Raw genomic sequence first — 24,187 nt, 5'->3', positions numbered from 1 at the left:
GCTTTGGTGACCGTGATTCATGACATTCTCGTTGATGCAGTTTCATTTGATGCAAAACAGCCAAACCCAACAACCAAACCCAAAATGTAAAAAAAAAAAAAAAACAAATGAGACGTTCAAACCGACACCAGATGCTTGCTATGTTACTTTGGAATAAAAGTTCGAGCAGTTTTTTTCTTGTTTTCTACAATGCTGAACGCACTGCATAGACAATAATTCCATACTTCTTTGTTTACATCAGGGGCCTGACTGGCGGCCATGTTTTTTATGTCATCATCTGCTCTTGTCTTTCTGCTTACAACACGATTTTCCGTTCCTTTCCACCATGTATAACGTCAGGCGAGCCGTATTTAAATAAGGCCGATGAGCATTTCCAGCCCAAAACGCAAACCGGTTGGACATGAGTGTTTCCGATTTGAATGAAACATTTCTCACGTGTTCGCTGCTACTAATGGTTGCATTTTTCATTTAAATATGATTTTTTGCTCCAGAGTAACTTTTGAAAAGGGCGTATAAAAAAATGGATTATTTTTTTTTCAAAAAATCATAACTTGAAAACTATTGATCTGATCAAAATGGCATATGAGAAGAAGTTTTAGGTAGTTAAATTATCTTTGCGGAAAAAATACACTGAAAGAAAAACTTAGTAAATTAGTATTTAAAAAAACGTAAAACGATGATTATCTCAAAACACCCCCCCTTCGATCTTTATAAATTTTTTTTTTCAAGAAAACTGAAAAAATGCCCTAACTTTTGGTGAAGAGTGTATGCTGGTAACTTTCTTAAAAAAAAATCTATAATTTTTGAAATTTTTGTTGGTTTTTACAAGTTGGTAAAATTGCATATTTTTTAGTAAAATAATAATTTATTTGGGTTCTAGGCATAATTTTCAAAAACTTTGTTTATAAAAACTTTTTTCCTAAGTCCAGCCGTTCTCAAGTTAATGCAATTTAAAAAAAATATTATAATAATTTTCTATATATTGGGCCATTTTCAAATGTTAGTCGTGATGTCCAGCAACGAGATGTTTTTCCATGAATATATATTAAAAAAACAAACAATTCATTCTCAAATATGGTAGCTGTCAGACTTACCCGTTTCTATTTAGACACAGCGGAAAAGAAACAAGTTTATAAGTAAATACTCTCAAATATACCCAAATAATCAACAAACCCACTCATGTGCCTTTTTTCTGTCCTCTATTAGTTGTATACCTGGATAGAATTGTGTATGTCATAACAGAGGCTCAAAACATAAACAGGTAAACAAATATGTTATTAAACATGTAATTGAGATAAATTCTCTAGGTACTTCTCTGACGTATACCATATTGTGCCTTAAGAGCTCATCCCGCGATATCACAACTACATAAAAAGGCACCCCGTGGAGGTTTCTTACACTCACACTTAAAAAAGTTTGCTATAATCAATTGTACCTAATGAAGATAGGTATAATGTCATATATATATATATTGGGACGTTCTTCACCTGTTCCATTCAGTTCATCTCTCTTAGCGTTTCAAGTTAAAAAGCAAGTAGTTTTTTACGATGGATAACAATTTCAAGTGTTGTAAACCTCTACCTAAATCAAAAAAGTGTTGTTCAGATACAAGAAATTTGTCAGATGGAGTAATAGAAAAATTAAAATGTTTTGGCTGTAAAATACCTCTGGATAGTTCTTTAAAAATTTGTAGTAGATGTCGTCTTCAAGTTTACCGTTTGCCATCAAACAAAACGCCTTCGAATGACGGAATGCAGCAAGATCTGGAACAACCTTCTACCAGTGGTGTACGCTCAACAGCACCCATAGATATCGAGAGTGAATCCATGGTGAATATCATCCCATCGGTTACGTCTCTGGCTTCATCGACTTCAGCAGATTCTGTTGTTAATAGAATCTGTTTGTCCCATAATATTGAGACATTCAACCAAGGCATCATGGGTATCCATGTATCACCGATTACGACAAAGAGGCTGAGAAGCGCGTGTTATCCTCAACAGAAAACCAAAGAAATCATGGATGGGGTTAAGCGACACATATTCGATCTTTCGGAAGATGATGACCAAGGAATCCTCAACGGCAAGGCTAAGGATTACGATGAAATGATGAGCCAACTAAAGGAAAAATACGCAGATCCGGAATGCACTCGAGAAGAAAAGACCCAAGTATTATCCGTATTACCAAAATCTTGGCCTGTACAAAGAATCATGGATGAATTCGGTGTCAACAGATATACTGCAGCACAGGTAAGATTTATATATTTTTTAAACACCATAAAGGAAAAATTAAAAATAATTTTCATTTTCTTTCTTCCCAGGTAAAAGATTTGGTCGCCGAAGATGGAATATTATGTTCCCCTCGTTCCAAAGCAGGACATGGACTGAGAGCAGAGTTAGTAGATACAGTTGTGAAATTCTACGAAGATGACGATATAAGCAGAGTTATGCCGGGCCAAAGAGATTATGTCTCTGTAGTGACGGGTGGTGTACGCCAGGTAATACAAAAACGTCTACTAACAATGTCGCTCAAAGAAACATACTTGCATTTTGCGGAAACCCATAAAGATATCAATATTAGCTTTAGCTCATTTGCAGCCTTACGACCAAAAAATTGTAAACTTCTTAGTAAATCAGGATCTCATAATGTTTGTGTATGTACGATTCACGAAAATGTTAATCTAATGTTGAACAGCCTGAAAAAAGATCGCATATTATGTGATCGCACTATCTATATGGAACAACTTCTTTGCGATTTACAATCTAGAACAGACTTTTGCCATCTTCGAACGTGCATGAATTGTTACGATACGTCATTATCCGAAACAAAATTATTAGAAATATTGGAAGAGAATCAAATATTAGAAGTGTCATTTGAACAGTGGACTACGACAGATAGGTGTAATATTGAGTTGAAAACTTTGCCTTCCGAAGATTTTTCATTTTTCTTTACGGAAAAGTTAGACAAATTAATATATCACGATTTTATAAAAAATAAGCAGGCAGAATTCTTAAAAACAAAAAAACAAACACTAGAAGATGGCGAAGTCGTTGTTATTTGCGACTTTTCTGAAAACTACACATTTGTTCTGCAAGATGAGGTTCAAAGCTATCATTGGAATAATTCTCAATGTACAATTCATCCATTTGTCGTTTATTTTAATGATAATGGTACACTAAACCATTTAAGTTTTGTGGTTATTTCGGACATTTCAAAGCATGACACAGTAGCAGTTCAGTTGTTTATCTCAAAATTATTAGAATTTTTAAAGTCGCAAATAACAGTCCAAAAGTGTATTTTTATGTCAGATGGAGCAGCATCACAATACAAAAACATAAAAAATTTTGCTAGCCTTTGTGGATTTAAAGATAAGCATAATGTAGAAATTGAATGGCATTTTTTTGCAACTTCACACGGCAAAGGTCCTTGTGATGCGATTGGCGGTACCCTTAAGAGAATGGCAACCAGAGCAAGTTTAGCGAAGCAACACGAGCACCCTATAACGAACCCTAAACAACTGTACGACTGGGCAAATAGTCGTAAAGAAGATCTTCAAACAAAAATGTCATTTTGTTATGTTTCTACCGAAGAATACAAAAAGGCTTACACGGAATTTGATCCAATTTTTAAGAAAGTGAAACCAATTCCTGGAACTCGAAAATATCATTGCTATATTCCAGTTTCAAACAACCAAATTGCAGTAAAAATATTCTCTAATTCAAACGATACACCCAAATTATTCAATGTATTCAAATAATATGAGTTGTAAAATAAAATAATAAATATATACTGTTTCTTATCTCAACAAATCTTTCATTTTACCACATCAACGTGTTTCTTTTCCGCTGCGTCTAAATAGAAACGGGTAAGTCTGACAGCTACCATATTTGAGAATGAATTGTTTGTTTTTTTAATATTTATTCATGGAAAAACATCTTGTTGCTGGACATCACGACTAACATTTGAAAATGGCCCAATATATAGAAAATTATCATAATATTTTTTTTAAATTGCATTAACTTGAGAACGGCTGGACTAAGGAAAAAAGTTTATATATGCAAAGTTTTTGAAAATTATGCCTAAAATCCAAATAAATTATTATTTTACTAAAAAATATGCAATTTCACCAACTTGTAAAAACCAACAAAAATTTCAAAAAATATAGATTTTTTTTTAAGAAAGTTACCAGCATACACTCTTCACTAAAAATTAGGGCATTTTTTCAGTTTTCTTGAAAAAAAAATTTATAAAGATCGAAGGGGGGGTGTTTTGAGATAATCATCGTTTTACGTTTTTTTAAATACTAATTTACTAAGTTTTTCTTTCAGTGTATTTTTTCCGCAAAGATAATTTAACTACCTAAAACTTCTTCTCATATGCCATTTTGATCAGATCAATAGTTTTCAAGTTATGATTTTTTGAAAAAAAAATAATCCATTTTTTTATACGCCCTTTTCAAAAGTTACTCTGGAGGAAAAAATCATATTTAAATGAAAAATGCAACCATTAGTAGCAGCGAACACGTGAGCAATGTTTCATTCACATCAGAAGGGGTCGAGACAAAATTGACATTATTTTTAACGATTTGGGCTGGAAATGCTCCGATGTCAATTATACAAGGTCTGGCTTAACCGGCTTATAGGTATTAGTGAAATGAGGACATGTTTAGTGGTGTTCGTATTTCATCGCAATGTTTATCTTTTTGCACGAAACAGCTGTTTTCAGTGACGACACGTCAGCTATTCGCAATATGGAATGTTGTGCTGCCGTGACATCGCTTGCTCAGCAATGTTTACAACATTTTTGCTTCAAACATCAGCAAGCTGCCTGTTGTTCCAGACCTTGTATTATTGACATCGAAATAAGGCCCGTGATGTTGCCTACTGTCAAACGAATTGCATTAATATAGGGTTGCCAGCATTTACATTCTCTTGGGTTCAAGGATCAGGATGTCGATTTATGTAAGGTAGAACAGCCCATAATGCACCCCCGGGGTAAAATGCCCACTTATAGGAAACAGCGATTACTTTTCGCAGCGGCGCTGGTGGTGTAGTGGTAAGCGTGATTACCTCTCTTGCACTTTCCGGGTAACTGATTGTTTTTGTTTTCAACTGGAGGTTTCAAAAATAATTCTTGATCATAAAGTCATATATTGACCGATTAATTCCTTTGAAAAATTACATTCTGTATTAAAATTATCGACGCTTAAACAGTGCGTTTTGCACCATCCTACTCTATGTGCTTTTGACAGTAATAAATTACCGAGGGATCATATTTATTTACACATTCTCATAAACGCAATTTTTACAAAATGGTTTGGTTGGGGGATTGTAATTTAATTGTAATTTAAAAAAACTCTGCAAGGGTGGGGGGTCCCCTTCAGGGACTCCCAGAGATGAATCAGCCTACGGCTGAAAGTATATTATGCCGGTAACCTCCAACTCAGATTAACTTTTAATTCCATCCCTGTTTTGTTTGGATGATGCGCAACATATTTGCTTAAAGTCGCGTTTAATAACTCTCTTAATGTCGAGATCAGCCGGAAATTCTTGATCGGGATTTAATCGGAGGATAATACTGGTTGGAGCTTACCACTATCGGTGTAATCATCACTCCATGATGATCCGAGAAGGACAATGGTTGTGTTCTGATATTTTTAACTACACAGATAAAAATTCAAAATTTTAATTGTGATGTAAACATTCATTCACGTAGACTTGTATTTCATTTCACGCAACCGAGCAACTTGCAAACAATGTTGTTTACAAAGATGAGCTTTTGTATACAATATTTGCTACATTGCATGAAATGTGTCAGAACTTTACATGATATATAATGTAAACGTATATGATATGTGACACTCCACACTAACAAATCATCGCTCACACTATTCTCATCCACTCACCAGACTACTTCCGTTCACCACCTTTCTTACCTCCGCCCTTCATTTCACTTCGTGATCTCGGTCGAGTCAACAATGAGTCAAGCACCGGCGATGGCTTCTCTCTCCTCCACCCGTCCCTTCTTGGTTCTCGATCAGCCTCTCTTCGCTATTTCATTTCATCCCGAGTTCTCGTTGTCTGTGGATATCTGCGTTGAACGTTTCATCGAGCTTTGGATACCATCCATCTTACTCTCACCCGCTTCACCGTGTTTTTGGTTTGCATCGTTTGACCCATTTGGTCGTGCTACGAATCGTACCTCCTTCCCATCCGGTTTCGAAGAAATTTCCTTGGTTTTCTAGGGCAATGAGGTAATCTTTAGTGTTGTAGTTAGTTCGGCATCCGTTCGAGAATTGTTCGCTTTTGCTCCGGACACAATCCCGCTGTATGATCCGTTGTTATCCGCTGATTTCATGGCCACCAGCTTGGCCACTTATTTTTCAGGCCATCGAAATAGATCCGAACCTTGAAATGCGCAATGTACAGGTTGGCTGGTATATCCTTCGCTATCTCTATATGGACACCACGAATACCATTGTATATGTATTTCCAAAAACGATTTTCAACGTATTCTTATTGGTTTTGTCCATTTTTAAACTATTCAGTGAATGGATTCCGATTGAAGGTTATGATCACACGAGGTGTGAAGAGTAACCCAGACGTTCAGTTTGAATAGCACTGATCACAACACGTGAGCCGGTGCCGGTGGTGTAGTGGTAATCGTGACTGCTTTCTAACACCCCAATGGGTCTGGGTTCAATCCAAGCCGAGGTCGGTGGGATTTTTCTGAGGCATAAAAATCTCTGGTCACGTGTTCCTTCGGAAGGAATGTAAAGCCATTGGTCCCGGCTAAAGGAAAAAAAACAACACGTGTTGCCTCAACAAAGTCCGAGTGCTAACTGTTTCAAGCAGATTCTTGATAAAAATTGAGGAAAATTTCTTCACTTTACGAGTTGTCTGTGCTTCTGAAAATTAGAGTAAATCTTGGATATCAAATTTGAGTCGGATCGCAATAGCCAAGAAAAAGATGATAGAGGAAATGTTACTAATGTTGGCATAAGATTGGGCCCATCGCTAAAAATCTGCTATTTATCAATTTTATCTAGATGAACGCGTTATTGAGACGTTACTAATGGATTTTTTTGGTTGCTTTTGAAAATTTAGTCGATTGCTAAAATTATGTATGGGCCCAAATTAGGGACACTTAGGCCGACATTACCCCTATGTAAAGATTTATTGCCGATCTGGCAAACGCACCGAGAAACGTTAGTTCTAGCGAGTTATTAACAAAAGAGAAAATCGACGAAGAGAATCGATCATCGCGTTTACGCCCTTATGCATGCTCACTGTCGAATTATTATGTGAGACCTAAGTTGTTTTTTTTTTTAATTCTGTGATGGAAATCAAATACCGTGTGGGACCGATAATTAACATAACTACGACGAAACAACAAATTCGCGCCTCTATAAGTTTTGCAAGATGTTTCTAATGCGTCCTTTAATCATCTACATTGCAGGAAACTACGGGCTCTGTGCTCAGGAATGAACTCGTGGTTGACAAAGGAGCGTCGATTCAAGTGCGACCTTCACTGGAAGCACTAAAACGAGAATCGCAGGAATTGGAAATTCAAATCAAACAGTTACAAGTAAGCATCCTCCGTTGTAGATCTTTCTTCATTAATCTTTCCCCTCAAGCTTTGTTTCATTCTCCTACTTATTGCCTCTAGCATGGATGTTGTAATTCATTCCGTCCTATTTCCATAATCGGTGTTTGTTGATCTTCCTAGACATCGTCAGTCTGTGATTTGGTTTGATTCATTTGTGCAGTCTAATAATGATTTTATGCAGTTTTGAAAGATTTTTCGTACCATTCATTGCATAGTTTTGAGAGTAAGATTGTTTATTTTTATTGTTTTTTTTTTCATTGTCTGTTGAAATTATTCTGTAGGATTCTGTAGACGCTTTAGTTCGATCGCAAATAAGAGGAATAGAAAGTCAGCTGTATAACAAAGCTAATGAAATCCAGGAGGATGTCTCTATGAAGAAGTTCGATCTACGAGCAAAACAAATACATCTTGCAGCTGTCAGAGCACAGGTGAGAAAATTAGTGTTTAATATTTAAATTGCACCGTAAAACTTACTGATATAGTTACTATGTGTCTGTTGTTAATGCTCGCTTTCGTTACTGATTGAGTTATCGTTACCAAGCATTACAAAGCATTTTTACTTTGATTAGTAATTTCGCGTCTCTAGTGTGCAGGTGGAGTGTGAGATTTTCTGGATAAAAGCACTCTGAAGCTTCTGAGCTTTCTCTCGCTCTGAAATATTTCAATATAGAAGAGAAACTCTTCGTTTTCTCTCTCTCTCCCCCCCCCCTCTCTCTTTATATTATCCTGATACAGTACATACTTAGAACCATTCAGCTTCTCCGTGGTTCGTGAAACAGATAATTGTAATAGCAGGATAAAAGTATATAGACGGCCATAAAATCAGCTATAATTCAGACTTGAACCCTATTCAGACAATGCAAGTTGTTTCTGTGCCATTTTTCTATACAGTATGTGATGGTTTTTTTTTACGAAAACTCTATAGGGTAAGTTGCCAATTGTTGTTCACCATCGGATTATTGCACAATTCACGTTGTCTACGGCGCATAATTTATCCACGACCATTAAATTTACCGATCAAGGTGACATGTTAATCATTGATCAAATGCTGAATGATATAAAATGTTCTTTTGATATTCGGTATTGGAAATATTGGGATTGAACTTGCTCAAAACATTGTTGGCATTTTACATATGATCAGGCGATTTTTTATTTTTTCAACTAATAATATTCAGCTTCAAAATAGGCTTTCACTAGCATAAAACCGAAGACATATCAAAAAGACTGACAACTTTTCCAGAATCACAGCGACAAATACAGTAGCGCTGCACTTGAGCGAAGGTGGAAACAACGCATAGAAAAATGAGCAAATGCATAAACCTTCTGAGGATGTAATCTTTGCTATCAAATTCGTTCGAAGCATTTGCTTAAGAGCGGCAGATGACGCAATTGTACCTGTCTCATCGCGGTCGTATGAGAAAAAAGAAGAGTTGCCAGTCTTCTTAATATGTTGTCTTCGATAAAACTTAATTAAGTTAAGTAATGTTTACAGGCAAATGTTCATTGCTCTATTGCAATATTGATTAGTCATGTCAAATTTAAAGGACAAACATTAATGTTTAATTAATTTGAATGGTTTTCTCAATCTAGGGTAACCAGGAAAAAATTACCATAAAATAATATAAAATCGCAACTAAATCGATCTTATTGTATGTATATCATACAAGTAAATTTAAAATATTGTTATTAAAATAGATCTCCAATACGTCCCATAGAGTATGAATGTTCAACCATAGAAAAAACAAATAAATGGCTCAAGTTTGTTCTGGCAAAAGTGATTTTCTGTACGGTTAACATACATAACAATTAACCCCCTTATTCTATTATGGATTTCCCCATTTACCATAGATTCGATTGTGGAAACAAGAAATTATATGGTTATGTTATCATTGTGGGCAATACAATTTGTTTTAAATACAATAAATTCTATTGTATGGTTACAATTTACTTCATTGTTCCTTTTTTACGGGAATCCAAAGGTTCAGTTATGCATTAGCCTGCCCGAAAAAAAATAATCATAATAAAACAATGAAACTTTATTGTTTAATTATTGATTGGAGAAAAATATATTTTAGATTTTTAACGATACAATGCTCAAACAACGCAACTTAATTTGATAAGATTTTCATTGTTGTGAACCATTAATTTCGTTGTGATTTTATGGTAATAAACAAAACTGTCCAATGTTTTTACAGTAAATATCATGGTTACAATGACAATGAAATTCATTGTATTTTTATTGAATTTTTTTTACGGGTGAGAAAGTCCTAAAAAAGAAATCCCCCACATTCCAGTCGAAGAACCTAGTAAATTAATGTTCAACAATTTGACCGTATTTAGACGCCCGGTCCTGGATTATTGTCTTTGGGGATAACGCCTAAAGGTATGCAACAGTTCATACAAAACAGCTACTGTGTATGTTTTCCTTCCATGGTTGATAATAACATTAATAAAATAACGGATATCGTGAGTCCAATATACCTGAAAATTACGTTCAATGTAGTGATGTATCCTTCTTGCTGAAAAATTGCATTCTAAGATGTATTTAGTCATATCAAATGGTGGTGTGCAATAATAAGATATCGATAAGTTTTAGGGCCAATGCATTAATTATGTCACGCTAAATCGAGAAAAAATTAACCCCCCTTCCCCCTATCGTCACGTTTTTCGTATACCTACTAATGCATTGCTTGTCACTAAATCTTAGACCCCCCTCCTCCCTTAGAGCGTGACATAATATATGCGTCAACTCTTATCGAATTTAAATCGCAAATGAGCTCTGGAAATGTTTTATCAATCTCTATCGAAGATTTCTTAAGGAAATTCCACTTCAAAAACGTTTTCAACCTCGTAAATTCGCTAAATAACAAACAGTGCGTGCATAGCTGTGCAAAAATTGGCAAACTTCCCTATAAGGTTTTTCGAGAGTGTTCATACAAACACATTTTTTGGTTAACGAAGGGTTACTATTGAATATATGCCAATAGCGGCGCCAGTGGTGTAGTGGTAAGCGTGATTACCTCTCACCCCAGCAGGCCTGAGTTCAATCCCAGTCGGCACCGCCGGGATGTTCTGCGGCATAACATCTCTGGTCATGCCTTCCTTCGGCAGGGAAGTAAAGACCTTGGTCCACGATCCATGAGATGATGGGTCGATAGGTAGGGTTCAGGTGTGGGAGCTGCCTTCCTGGCGTCGGTAGCATTGGTTTTTTTTTTTTTTTTTTTTTTTTTTTATATTTTTATTAAGGAGACTTTCAGCCGTTGGCTGGCTCGTCTCCGACAAAGGTAGCATTGGTGCTCAGCACGGAAAACAAGATCCCCACATTGTAAGACTCAGTAATATTAAACAAAAACCCCCATCAAATATTTAAATGGTCTGTATATTACTGTTCATGCTTACGTAATATATTTGTGAGACCCCCTTCCTTTCATGTGAGGAAACATAAAAAAATATCTAACACCCCTCCCTCTAAGTACTTACGTAATTATTGAAAGGCCCCTAAGTACAATCATACTCTATGACCAGAGATGTCGAGGAATTTTCCAACCCGAAAAATTCCTAGGCAGGACCGGGAATCGAACCCAGTTGCCTTCATCATGGTCTTGCTTTCTAGCTCCGCCTTTACCAACAGAGCTAAGGAAGTCCTCATCGAATTCTATTGTAGCCGAATATTTGGTACATCCCTAGTTTTTTATTATTTAATTTTTTGCTAGGAAGTATCTACAACAACCCATCATCTCATCTCCATTGACCTTAAAGGGAAATATCCGCTCAGAAGCTTGATTGGGAAAAGCTCAGTGTGCATATTTGCTGTGCGATCAAACGAAATGATTTGCAGTTGTTGTAACGCCCTTATTCAATAGATGCACGCAGTTTATGCTAGGCAATTGATTTCATAGCGTGTACAAATTTTAAATATTTCATTTGCATCTTAATGGCATGCATGTAATTGCTTAATATACAGTGCTTAATTGATCGATTTTTTTTTTTTTTTTTTTTTTGAATTATGACTTATGAGTTAATCAGAAAGAACAAAATTAGACACTGAAGTACCGTAATCCAAGGGCAAATTGATCACTTAAAATAACGTACAATAAACAAAATTAGCAAACTAATGTTATTAAAATCAGTAACTTTGAGGTACCTACCGTTACGTATAATTACTTATCACATTGAGTGTTCAGTTTATTATTATCAAACGACTGACAAATAAATAAATTTTCAGTAACGGTTCTTATTATATCAAATTACATAAACTTAAAACAGAATACATACAAACGAGATATGGTGTAGCAGAGATTTTTTTTAAATCTAGCGTTCGGAATTATAAGGGGCTAATTGCAATGATCAATTTTCGTCATCAATTTCTCCTTTGTTAATAACTCGGCTGGATTAATATTTCTCGGCATATTTACAATTGTTTTTACAAGCCAATTCAATCTTTTCCAGCTGTACAGGAACAAAAAATCGGTGAATTGATTCACTTAACTAAACAGTTCATTTTTCATATTAATTTAGTGGCCCTGATATTGGCCTATAGGCAGTGATTTAATCACATATACATAATCTGCTTTTAAACAAAACCATGAGCCTAATAAGGACACTTTAGCCAATACAGGAATCACCTATACTGCCGCTCTTCGCATGTCCGTCCCATAGCAAAAAAAAAGCAAGCCAAGAAAATTACATTTAAGTTTGATTTGTACCATTTGTTCTTATGTGATGGGACTACTTATTGGGCTGTCTTGGCAAATTTTTCAGAACAAAGCTGTTGAGTTTATCCAGTATTATGAAAACATGGGTGATCAGCTACCATTTGCATTGAGAAACACAAAATTTGACAAAAAGACTTTTGGACCGACATGCGAAGATCGGCAGTGTAGCCAGCATACAATTCTAGAGACAATGGGAATTCAGATTAGGAAATTTCTCGATATAATAGCACAGGCTTTGAAGCTTACAAGAGCACTAAGTTGAGGACAGGAGCAAACATCCAGTTGTGACGTGATTTGAAAATTGCACCGACAATTCCTGAACAATTAAATCATTAGATTTTATAATGATGTTTTGTATTTCTTAGTTAAAAATTGTTGTGAAGGTGTTCCATTGTGTTGGTTTTTTAATATGCCTCTGGAATCCGAAATCTTCCCTAAAATATGTAAAAGTTCTTTCCTAGCACTAGACCAAGTCAAATCAAGCTGAACATTGCAATAGGTCCTAAGTAACATTTACAGATTCGCTTCGTCGACTTTCTCTTTGTATCCCCACGGCCATGTAAAGACATTCCCTTTTCAACACACAGATCGATAAAAGAAGCTTTTATCTAGCATCTAATACGACACACACAACAATAAACGGTTATGTCCTCAAATTAATAACGAAAGATAAAGTCAGCGAAGAGAACCCATCAATGTTAATTAGGACCTAATGCAATGTTCTGCTTGAAATCTACTCGAATTTACTGACTAAACATTACATGCAATGGAAACCACGTAGAAGCTCCATATACAATATAAAGGCATTTGATCGTATTGATATACTTACGACCAAAAAATAATAAAATTGAACGATTCCAATTCAGCTCTCTAGCCTTCGGCTAAATAGAACTTGATTAAATTTTCAAAAAAACCTAAAATGGTCACTTCAGAACTACGTCAAAGTTTTTATTTGTGACCTTTTCTTTTTATTCTGTTGTACATAAAAGACATAAAAAATCAATTTCAATGCTAATTTATGCCAACAACGTGGATCTCTTTTCGGAAGTAAAAATTTAAAAAGTAACTAAGGGGCCGTTCATAAACCACGTTAAGGGTCCGTTCATAAACCATGTAGACATTTTAGAAGAGGGTGGGTTGGCGGGTTCAAATTCTTAAAAATGTGTATGGACCATTGTATACGCAGGGGGAGGGGGTATTAAACCTCTCGAAAAGTGTCTACGTAGTTTAAGAACAGCCCCTAAGAGAATTGTGCGAAAAAATCAGAAAGGGATGGTAAATCACTTACCGGCTAAATGAACAACTCATAAGAAGATGTCCGTATACCACGTGGACTTTTTAGGGGATGGTTTGAGAAATGTCGGGAGTTCATACAAATTAAATAAAATGTATATAAAGGTGTAACAGGAAAAAATCCGGATACGTCAAAAAAGCTGCCATTAAGGCATCTTTTGAATATTTTTTTTTCTTTTCAAAATTTCACTTGATCAAGCTAAGAGTGTATAGAATCACAGTAGGCATTGGTTGCCAGGATAAATTCATCTGTTTACAACATGGCTTCCCCGGAGCAGCACGTCGCGATTACACGCTAGTATCGAAAATCCTTGTCTATTCGCTCCTGACAGTTTTCTATCAAATTCCTGGGTAGGAATTTTATACCTCGATTGACCGGAAGAGTGCCCCGGAAAAATGTAAAATGAAAAAAATTAGTCAAATATCACCAAAAAGTTCCTTGCAATCTGCAGTTGTGGGCTGAAAAGCGAAAATTTACCAGAAGGAGTACCTACGGAAGAGACTACGCCTTTTCTGGAGTAGCATGAGGTGGATTGTCTATTCTGGCCAGACTTGGCAAGCCGCCACTACTCAAATTCCACCAAACAGTGGTTTAGCGGAAATGGCGTCACAGTGGTTTTCAAGGAGATGAATCCGGCCAATACTCCGGCACTAAGGCCAATTGAGGAATACTGGTCAAGAGTGAACTACAATTGACCTGAAGGGTTTCAAGCGGAAATGGAATTTGTCAGCCAAACAAGTGGGAACAGCGGTCGTGCCAAAGATAATGGGCCGTGTACGAAGAAAAGTTCAAGCAATCACCTATGGTAAGTAAGAAGACTGGAACGATGGTCTTACAATAAGCATTATACCTACAAATGTATAGCTCTTACGTTGAACTACGAAAAATAAAACGCATTTTTTAAACCCAAACAAAATTTTCGTGTCAGGATTTTGTCGTGTTCATCCTTTATATTCTTTCTTTATTTGGAAAGAAAAGTCATTTCAGTATCAACATTTAAGCGTACAACATCTGCATAAACAAAATTCTTAATATACAAAACCGTTCTAATAATATCAGATTCAAACAGAATCTTAATACATAGAAAATAAACCTTCGAGAAGGTAAAATTGCATAAAACAGATGTTTAAGCCTAGCCCGACATGCATTAAAATCAAAACGGTTCATTAGCACCGTAGTTTGTGCGTGAAGCCATAGATGTTGATAAATATATAAGAACGTATGTTTACTATGATGATGATGATGGTCCCACCTCTTACCCCTACAAAGGTTTGAGCTGGACGATTTATCTTTAAGATAATTAAATTTGTCAATTTAACCAGGTTTGCAAACAAAATCGAACTGGTTACAGTTACAAATATAAATTCCCTCTAGAGTTAACATTTGTTTCTCAGCGATATAAATGAGGAAAAGCTCAGGCATCCATCTCTTAGTTCGCCTTTTTGTCTACCTAAAATATTCATAAGTATCACAAGCAATTACGCCAAATATTTACATTCAACTGCTGTAAGCAAAGTCCGATCGAAAGAGATCAGCGATGAAGACAGCTTTAAAGACGCCACGGTGAACGTTTAGTAATAAGCATGACGGCTTAGTCTTTGATGGTAGGGTCACGGCTTAACATTTGCTTCTGCAGGCTGTTTGCATAACAGATGGGTGATTTTTTCCTAGAGAACGTTATAATTCCGCATTTAAACGTTTAATACCATCCTGTTCTTGTCACACCAAACAGAAAAATGTCCAACTGCTGCTGAAGAAACACGGCATAACTTTGATATTTGATGAAATCGTCAGCATAAGACAGCTTCAGGCAACGAATTAAAAAGTGAACGTCACTCAAGTACAGTACAAATATGAACGGTCCCAGATGACTACCTTGAGGTACACCAAAAGAAGCAGCGAACGATTGAGAAATATAATACTCTATCTTCACTGACATACACAAACATCTACAAATGCAAACATCAATGCATGTAAACATCCTTTTCACGTAAAATATAAAATTGCGTTGCTTTCAAAGGTAGACGTTTGCATTCAATATTTGGAATATTTAATGAAAAATTTCTCATAGTGACCAAAATTTTCACTACTTACAACTGTATATGCAGACCAGTGAGGTATGAGCGAAGTCAATTAAGAAAGCTAAGTCACTCTAGTTTGGCCACCACAATCTCGTGATTGATTTTATCCAATGCAGCGGAAAGATCGGTGTAGATAGCATCGACTTGATGACCCCTTTCCATCTCGCGTAAGATTGAAGAAGTATATTGAACGAGATTTGTACCAGTGAACCTTTTCTGCATAAATCCGTGTTGTTCGGTCGAAATGTAACTGCAGCAAGTGTATTTTAAATGATCTAGCACCAACTGTTCAAAAAGATTTAAGACTGCACATAAAGTAGCGATGCCTCGGTAGTTGGATAAAGATTGCTTGTTGCCGTTCTTGAAGACAGGGAAAACAAAAGAATCCATACAATCGTCGGGGAAGATCCCACAATACAAAGAGAGGTTGAAGATGCATACTAGAGGTGCGGCCAGGACTGTAATACAGTTTTTAATAACGGTGGAAGGGATTCCATCAGGGCCAACGCAGAAAAAAAATCTTAAACGAAGGCCTGCTAAGCGAACATCGTGACTTGAAATAGGTTTATGTGGGCCAATAGCAGAATGTGGGAACCTCACTTGCGACATCGACGATGTGCTCGTTAGGTAAATTTTGCGTTGACGAAGACACTGCTAAATTGTGACCTAAACATGATTCCCTCAGTATCAGATTCCTCTCGATCAGTATCGAACATAAAAATACCAATTCCTTCCGTTGATCATTCACATAATTCCAGAAGCTCTTGGAATTTTCTCTGAGTTTACTTTGTAGTTGGCGCTGATGGACTTGATAAAGCTGATTGTAGAGCCGCATACCCGAGAAAACGATTATACCAAATTGACAAAAAGTTCTGATACCCGGTTATCAAGATTGGATAACTGAACATGTTATCTTTGTGGTTGAATTTGTAACAAATGAATATTTCTAGGATATCACAAAAATAACTGATTTAGTTATCATTGAAAACATCTTGATAACAAATCCTGATATCCATGCCAATTTTTTCAACAAAATTCCAAATTATTTTATCGATTTGGTATTAAAGCCTTACGCTGATAGCTGAAATATGTGGATAATATTTGATGTTTAGAAACTAACTATGCATCATTTCATAGTCTTGCATGATACCAACTGATAACAAAATTAGTCGATGTTGGTAGCTAAATTAGTTATGCGTTCCGTTAGAAGTTTACAAAATGTCTTTAAGGCAGCTCGTTTGGATAATCAGCGTCAGCGTGGATCAGTGTAAATATTTACATTATTCGACAAATCTCAGGTAATCATGACAGCAGTAGATCTCTTTTCTTCATTCAAATTGTTTTCAATAATCAAACGACATGATTACCTGGTTTTTGTCAGATAAGGTAAATATTTCCATTGCTTGCACCAAAGAATATTCGAGAAAACAGAGGAGGCAGCATTTGCGTCATTATCTCGGAGTTCGTCGTCCTAGCTAATGTTTTCAAAAAAGGTTGCTTTTCCCTTGAAGTCAGCCGAAAGTAAGTTATTTGAAACTTGACTCGTGACTTGAAAAGTGCAAGCCAGACATAAACCTATTGATAACTGCAGAGGTGGATGGTGTCTACCACGTTTAACTATTGGCTATGGATGCTATATGGATGATTGTCGACGCAGGGAAAGTAGAGGAGTCTAATACCCCGTTCACATTACACCGTATATCACGTGATATACGTTGCCTTGCAATGAGCACTCATACATCTAGTTTTCACTGGAAATCATATGTATGAGTGCTCATTGCAAGACAGCCTATATTACGTGATATAGACTGTAATGTGAACGGGGTATAAATCCTTTCAAAACTGCCTTCGTGTTATATGGACAGCCCCTAATGTTAATGGAATATGTATTACAATTTTTCTTTTCGTCTATTAAACAAAAATTTATCGCTACTCGAATCCGTCGAGTTTTTGTTAAACATTTGAGCCCATCTTAATAAACGACTTAGAATTATGTATAGATATTTTTCAAATAAAAAAATACACATTAGAGGGGTTAGAATCGATGCCTCTCACTCTGAATGCCATGGACGGGTACCGAATGACCTAAATTGTGTTAAAGAGACTATAATAAAAATAATGTACATTTTTCATTCCATTTCCTTGGTGACACGAGTGAATAAATAATTCAGTTTAATGAATGGACAGAAATATTCACGAAAAAGAATTTCTACAAATCAGAATTATGAATTGCAACATGGATTCAAAGGGTTATCATGTTTTTCCTCTTTATTGTGGCATTCCGATACACACAGATGAGGTCAATTCATCCGAGGAAGATCTCACCTCACATGGCAGGAAGCTTTTACTCTCTCACATAACTCCCCGCGCTCTATGTTAGTTTTAGACTGCGCATGACGATGGCACAGCTCTCGTGTCAAACAAATTCCCACGGCCAAGTTGGTTGCGACCGAGATAAAAATTCCAATTTCATTTTCCGCTAGTGGCTCGTCCTGAAAACTCATTCATTCCATAGCAGTTGACTGTGTGTGCTGTCACCTGTTTTACCATTTCCCTTGAATAAGGCAGCCTGTGTAGCTCCGGATCAGACAGAACGCAACTTTCGTAGCAAGCAGAGGTAGAAAGACATTTGTCATCGGCGGGCTGCCAACGAGATAACCAGCTAGGAAAAGCTCAGTCGCCTCCGGTTGCCATACACACAGTCAGCGAAAGTTTTTCCTCCTTTTTTCGGCCAAGGGATGCTATCTCATCCTGCTCGGCAAATGCAAATTTCTTCTGCTTTGTGACAGTTAAGTGTGTGATTCGGACAGATGCTGTTGCAGCAGGCACCTCAAGTGTGAAAATCCGTCAGAGTGTGTTATCGTAGCACAATTCCAGGCGGCTGTGGCCTGCAAGTAAAGCCATAAGAAATGTCCGTGAAACGATCCGTGTGAAAATTGGAGATACAATCTTCAATTTTGCAACCAGCACAAACGCCAAAGTTTTGTTTTGTTGATGCGATAAGCGAAAAAGTTCCATACATTTAGTTTTTGCTTAAGACAAGCATACTTTTACACAAATTTATGAGAAGACGAGCGAGAGTAAGTTTATTTGTTACGGAAGTTTTATGAGATATATTGTGATAAATTAATATTTTAACGAAGAAAAATTGTTGACAAGTGTTTGACGTAAGCCCCAGTGTATATTCTTTTGATAAACGTGTTTTTCAATATATATGGCATCGGATTCAGCCAATGGATAACGACAACACAAAAAGTTGACAATGCACTGTTTTAACATATTGTGATAAACAATTATAAAGCACAAATATTTTAAAATCAACATGCCTTTGTTATGAAATAAATGGAAAGTAAACAATACAGCTAATTATTAAAAATTAATAAGTGCTAAATCTGTGAAGTAATAAAAATCTAGCCAACAACGCATAGATGGAATGGAAATATTGCACTTCTGGAATAACTGATTAACACACAAACACAGTCTACTTGATAACCGTTCCCGTACGTATACTTCTTGAGCCTAGGAATCACCAGGAAAATAACAACCATCAACTAGACGTGTTCCACCTGCCAGAGCGAGTGCGTGAGTGCAAATAATTGCCTTTATACGAAAACATTGATAATTTTTAATTCCTCTGAGTTAAATAATATTTTGTATTATTTTATTTTTTGGTTCAGCGGTTAACAATACACACATAAAAATATACTAAAAAACTCTTGTCCTACTAGTTGATATGAAGCGGAAAATGCTGAACCATCGCCAACTGAAATAAATAAATACAAAAAAATTGACGACAATCCCATAATTGCATCAACGAAAACACAGCTTTGTTAAGATTCTTGTTGAAAACAACCAACTTTCATATGAATTGAAAACTTTTTATTTTTTATTCGTGCATAATGAGCTTAACGGAAGCATATTAAAAACCGGGATGCAAATCATTCTGAGAAGAGAGCCATAGAACTGGTCTGGTATCCATGGATTTTAACGGTCAATTAAATGATCCAACGATATATTCCTGGAAAAGTATCGGTTAGCTCATATTTCACTGATGATTAACGCTGACAAGCTAAATACAAATCTTAATTGTATTTCATTGATTCGTTGAGATCAATTATTGTGGGTCAATAAAAAATTTTACATCACAACGTCCAACTACAGGTTAAAATAGTGTGTGGTTGTAAAATTTGTTGGAAATTTTCTTCAATGTTAACAATTATTCAATATATCAAATTTTACATATTTGAATTCCATCATCGGTTCTCATTTTTGTGATTAGCACGTACGTCCCCGACGCCTTTTGTAAAAAAAAATCTGATCTAATTTTAATTTGTGTAAAAGTTGAGGAACATGTTTGCTTCTATTTTAAAATATTTAAAACTGTGTTGAGGTATGCATTCGTTTTTCAGTACTTACCCCACGACATTGTTAAATATGTTAAAAAAAGAATTAAGTATTATACTTAAAACTTAGACAAACAAGAATGGATTTTTGATCAAATAAAGCATATTTCATCGAAATCCCTTCAGAATAATTGACAAAATGGTATAAAAATCAATTTTATTTTATTTATTCTTTAAAAAAATAAAAAAATAAATGTTCAGAAAGAACACGCATTAGCCAAATAATTATACTGTGCAACACGAGTTTCAAGGATAGCCATATTCGAGTTGCTTGTGGTTCTCTGAGTTTTCACGATTCTGGTCAATTACTACCAAACCGCAGCATGTGGTGATGCTTTTTTGTAGAGTTTGTTGTAGGAATACTGCAGCAACTTTTTACTAGAACACCCTAGATAATTTCTAAGGATCCAAAATCTTTAATTCCTTCTCTAATACGAGATCATAGAAATGTTCAAAAGTGTGACAATTTAAGCAGAAACACCTCGAAAGGGTCGTTCAAATTTTCAGTACAATTTTGTATAACCTTTCTCGAGGGTTGACTTCGAAAATACAATGTTGCGGGTATTATAAACCAAGCTTTCAAACTATATTTGATTGTTGTTTTTATAGTCGAATTTATGATCAGGATCATAATATTGAGTTTCTAGTTTTAGTTAATGCTCTCCAGCCTAAACTATAGGGCTGGGTCTATATAAATTTATACGGCTGGGACATACATAGTTGAACTTTTCATCAAATGCTTTGCCTATGGCTGGAAAAATACACTAGGCATATACCACTTGCATGATTGTCTGGAATAAACTGGTAACAAGGTTATTGTAAAAAGGTTTGTTAAAAAAAAATGTGTTCAAACATTTTCAGTATGATTGAAAAACATGTTCGAAACTTTAAAAATAAAATTTCATCGCAATATAATTAAAATTGTACCAATAGCTTTTAAAATGTTGACCAAAATCTACTCTTGATTCTTAGATTCAGCTGGTTAAGTTTGATTTAAAATCGTGCAATAGATAGCGTGAAAATCGATAAATAAAAAATATATTTTTACTGCAACTTATCTAGAAAAGTTAAATAAATCTAGATCAAAACGATGTCTCCGTTTTTTCATATTATCTATATCCAAAGAAAATATGCAGATCAATATCAGGGACCAATATCATAATTTGGGCAGTAGTGCGTTTAAACATGCTTCATTTAGAATACGGGAGCACGCACGGACGATCAAAATTAGTCAAGTTGACTTAAAAAAATAAATAAAAAATTATTTACTCAAAATTGAGTTTAATTTTCCGGGTTTTCCTGGTAAAACTTCTCCAATATGAGAAAAATCGACAGATGATTCACTTAGTCTATTAGTATACTCCTTGAATGAGTAAAATTTTCAGACATTTTTCTCATATTCGTGATGTTTTTCTTGGAAAATCCAGGAAAATTCAACTCACTTTTGAAGAAATTTAGTCGACTCAAGCCAGCCGTGGGTGTTAACCACTACGCCAGAGCAGTTCACTATAAAAGCAGTGTCGTTCGAAATTTTCGGTTGGTTTATTAAATAACTTATATTTGTCAAACAACTGCTCATGTTTTTAAGAAGAAGTTAACTCCAATAGAGATAAATAACTTTTTTTGTTTTCCTCTTCTCGGGGGGACATAAAACCACTATTGTCCTTAGTTTAGGTGCAAATAAGGTGATCTACCAACGTTGCTCCGAGCATGTTTGGTTGGAGTGTTATATAGCTTTAATCTTCCAAAGAATTGCTCATATAAAGATGAAGGAGCTAACTCCAAGAATGAAAAATGAATTTTAGTGAGATTACTCAAGGACTAAGTTTGATTTGTTTGCTTTACTCAACACATCAGGCAATTATTCTTTTAATTGTTCGATGCATCCTAGCCTAACTTAATTTTAATAATAGATTAACTCGAAGTCGGAGTCGTTACTTTTATTCCGCTCCTTTCGGCTAAAAATTTGCCCGACTCTAACTCCGACTCCATGACTCTTATCTTATCTTGTGCAATATTTTTTTTTAAATTTAATTATATGATTAATTTGAGGACCACACATTTAAAATAACGCCGTAAATGTATTTCATACGAACTAACATTGTGGGTCTGAAATTGCGCTAGTTGATTTAAATGATGAAACTCTATACTTTGTTATGGAAAGTGTCTGAAGACATTATTTCTTAATACTGAATAACATTTAATGTCAATGTTCTTAGCAATATGTATGTATGTAAGTAGCCACCATCCTAGCTTGGGTCTTGCCCTGCATGCGGCTCCACTCAACAGCAAGATCAAATTCCGTCATCATTCTGAATTCAACATACTGCTGTATGAAGGGCCAAAAAGGGTTGGACGGGCCCGTAAGCAGAGGCACTTACGCGAAACCCGCGGGAATAAGAGAATCTCCTTCCAACAATATGATCCAACAAAATGAATAACGAAATTCGCAATGCATGTTAAGCTTTTCACGGGATGATTTGTTTAAGAAGAGCGCGTCAAATTCATTGCAACTGTTGGAGTGAAATGTAACTATCTAAAATGACAGTACACATTCCCTCCTAGACTCCGGTTGGCACTCCACTCCATTGTCCAGTTACAACTTCAATGATGCCCTGATGCTCCCTCCCGTCCCAGTATTTATTGTAATTTACATTATGAATTTATATATAATCATGTAATATATAATGTATATAAAATATGTAATAAAATAAAAAATATAATAAAAAATAAAGATGTTTTACAAAATACAAATAACCTAGATTATTGGGTCCTATACACACACTTTTTGTTTTATGTGCCATGAAATGACATAATTCATCATTGTATGTTTTGAAAATATAATACTAAAGTATTGAATCAATAGACCGAAAAACGAGGTTATTTGGACATGAGACATTATATTTAAAAGGATACTACCAAACCGACCATCAAACGCACTGCCCACAAAAGCAGACACGTCCCCTCGAAAATGCAATCGAGAAATGTACAAGAACAATCCTCAACTGGAACGTACTCACCAAATCAATATATCCGGGAGCGCATTCCCGATGTCGTCGAACGGCAAAAAAAAGGGAACTCGGTGAGCAAATTTGTGATACGGAATTTTCACTGAAAACAACCGCGAATTTCACCACATCCAACTGCGAAACACGTTCAGAAGCACTTTTGGTACACTTTCGATATCAATTTCATTCGAAAAAACTTACTTAAGGGAGAACAGCCCATAATGCACCCCTGGGGTAAAATGCCCACTTATAGAAAAACAGCGATAACTTTTCCTCAGATGCATTTTCCGGGTAACGGATTGTGTTTGTTTTCAACTAGAGGTTTCACAATTGATTCTTGATCATAAAATCATATTTTGACCTACTGATTCCCTTAGAAAATAGCATTTTGTGCAAAATATGATACAGTTGTTAAAATCGTCGACTTCAAATTAAGCTTTTAACAGCATATATCGCAAAAAATTGAACTAATTCACTTTTCGTATTTTTTTTAAATGTTTTACTTAATGAATCACAGCTTAACACTCTATTGCGACCTTATTTCTGATGTAACATAAAGGAATAATCATCAGGCCCCGCTATCATATTGGAACCAATTTATAAAATACCTTGAAAATCATGAAAATGCATCGTTCTATAGTTCGAAATCACTTGATCTTCGTAGAAAACATGGTAATGAACCAAACACCATTACTTTCTTCTTGATTTTAGCTTCCATACGCCAGCAATTGACGATTTTGCTTAAACGGTGCGTTTTGCACCATCCTACCCTACTCAACACCGATCGTGTCAAGCTCTTTCACGCACCTTGCAGCGCATAAACTGAAATTAAAATTTTCACTCACGATGCCACAAATTTCTGGTCCGAGAGAAACAATCAAACCACGCAGCGCCAAACCTTCTGATGCTTGCAATTTTGCAAACATGATGAATCATGTTTTCTTTCCCGATTCTAAAACTTCTCGGAAAGCGAGAAAACCACCACTCACACACGTATAACCGTCCGGGAGGCAGAGTGCCAGCGCTAATCCGGCAAATGCAGCCGAAAACTATGAAAGCGAACGCACGCACAAAACAGAGA

General features: G+C 35.8%; 1 protein-coding gene across 8 annotated transcripts in view; it reads left to right on the top strand.

Annotated features, from left to right (window-relative positions):
- Positions 1-24,187, top strand: part of Stacl (Stac-like) — a 242,013-nt gene that overhangs the window by 135,294 nt on the left and 82,532 nt on the right. For all 8 annotated transcript variants that reach the window (XM_065225890.1, XM_065225891.1, XM_065225892.1 and 5 more), the window contains exons 9-10: positions 7,456-7,584; positions 7,887-8,033. In XM_065225890.1, the coding sequence (XP_065081962.1) occupies positions 7,456-7,584; positions 7,887-8,033 (276 nt within the window). The remainder of the gene's footprint in view (positions 1-7,455; positions 7,585-7,886; positions 8,034-24,187) is intronic.

The sequence above is a fragment of the Ochlerotatus camptorhynchus genome, unplaced genomic scaffold, assembly GCF_037179485.1.
Source record: "Ochlerotatus camptorhynchus isolate MF236.1 unplaced genomic scaffold, CSIRO-AGI_Acam_v1.1 ptg000240l, whole genome shotgun sequence".
Classification (NCBI taxonomy): Eukaryota; Metazoa; Arthropoda; class Insecta; order Diptera; family Culicidae; genus Ochlerotatus; species Ochlerotatus camptorhynchus.
The sequence above is the reverse complement of the archived record's forward strand: the minus strand, read 5'-3'. Positions and strand labels throughout refer to the sequence as shown.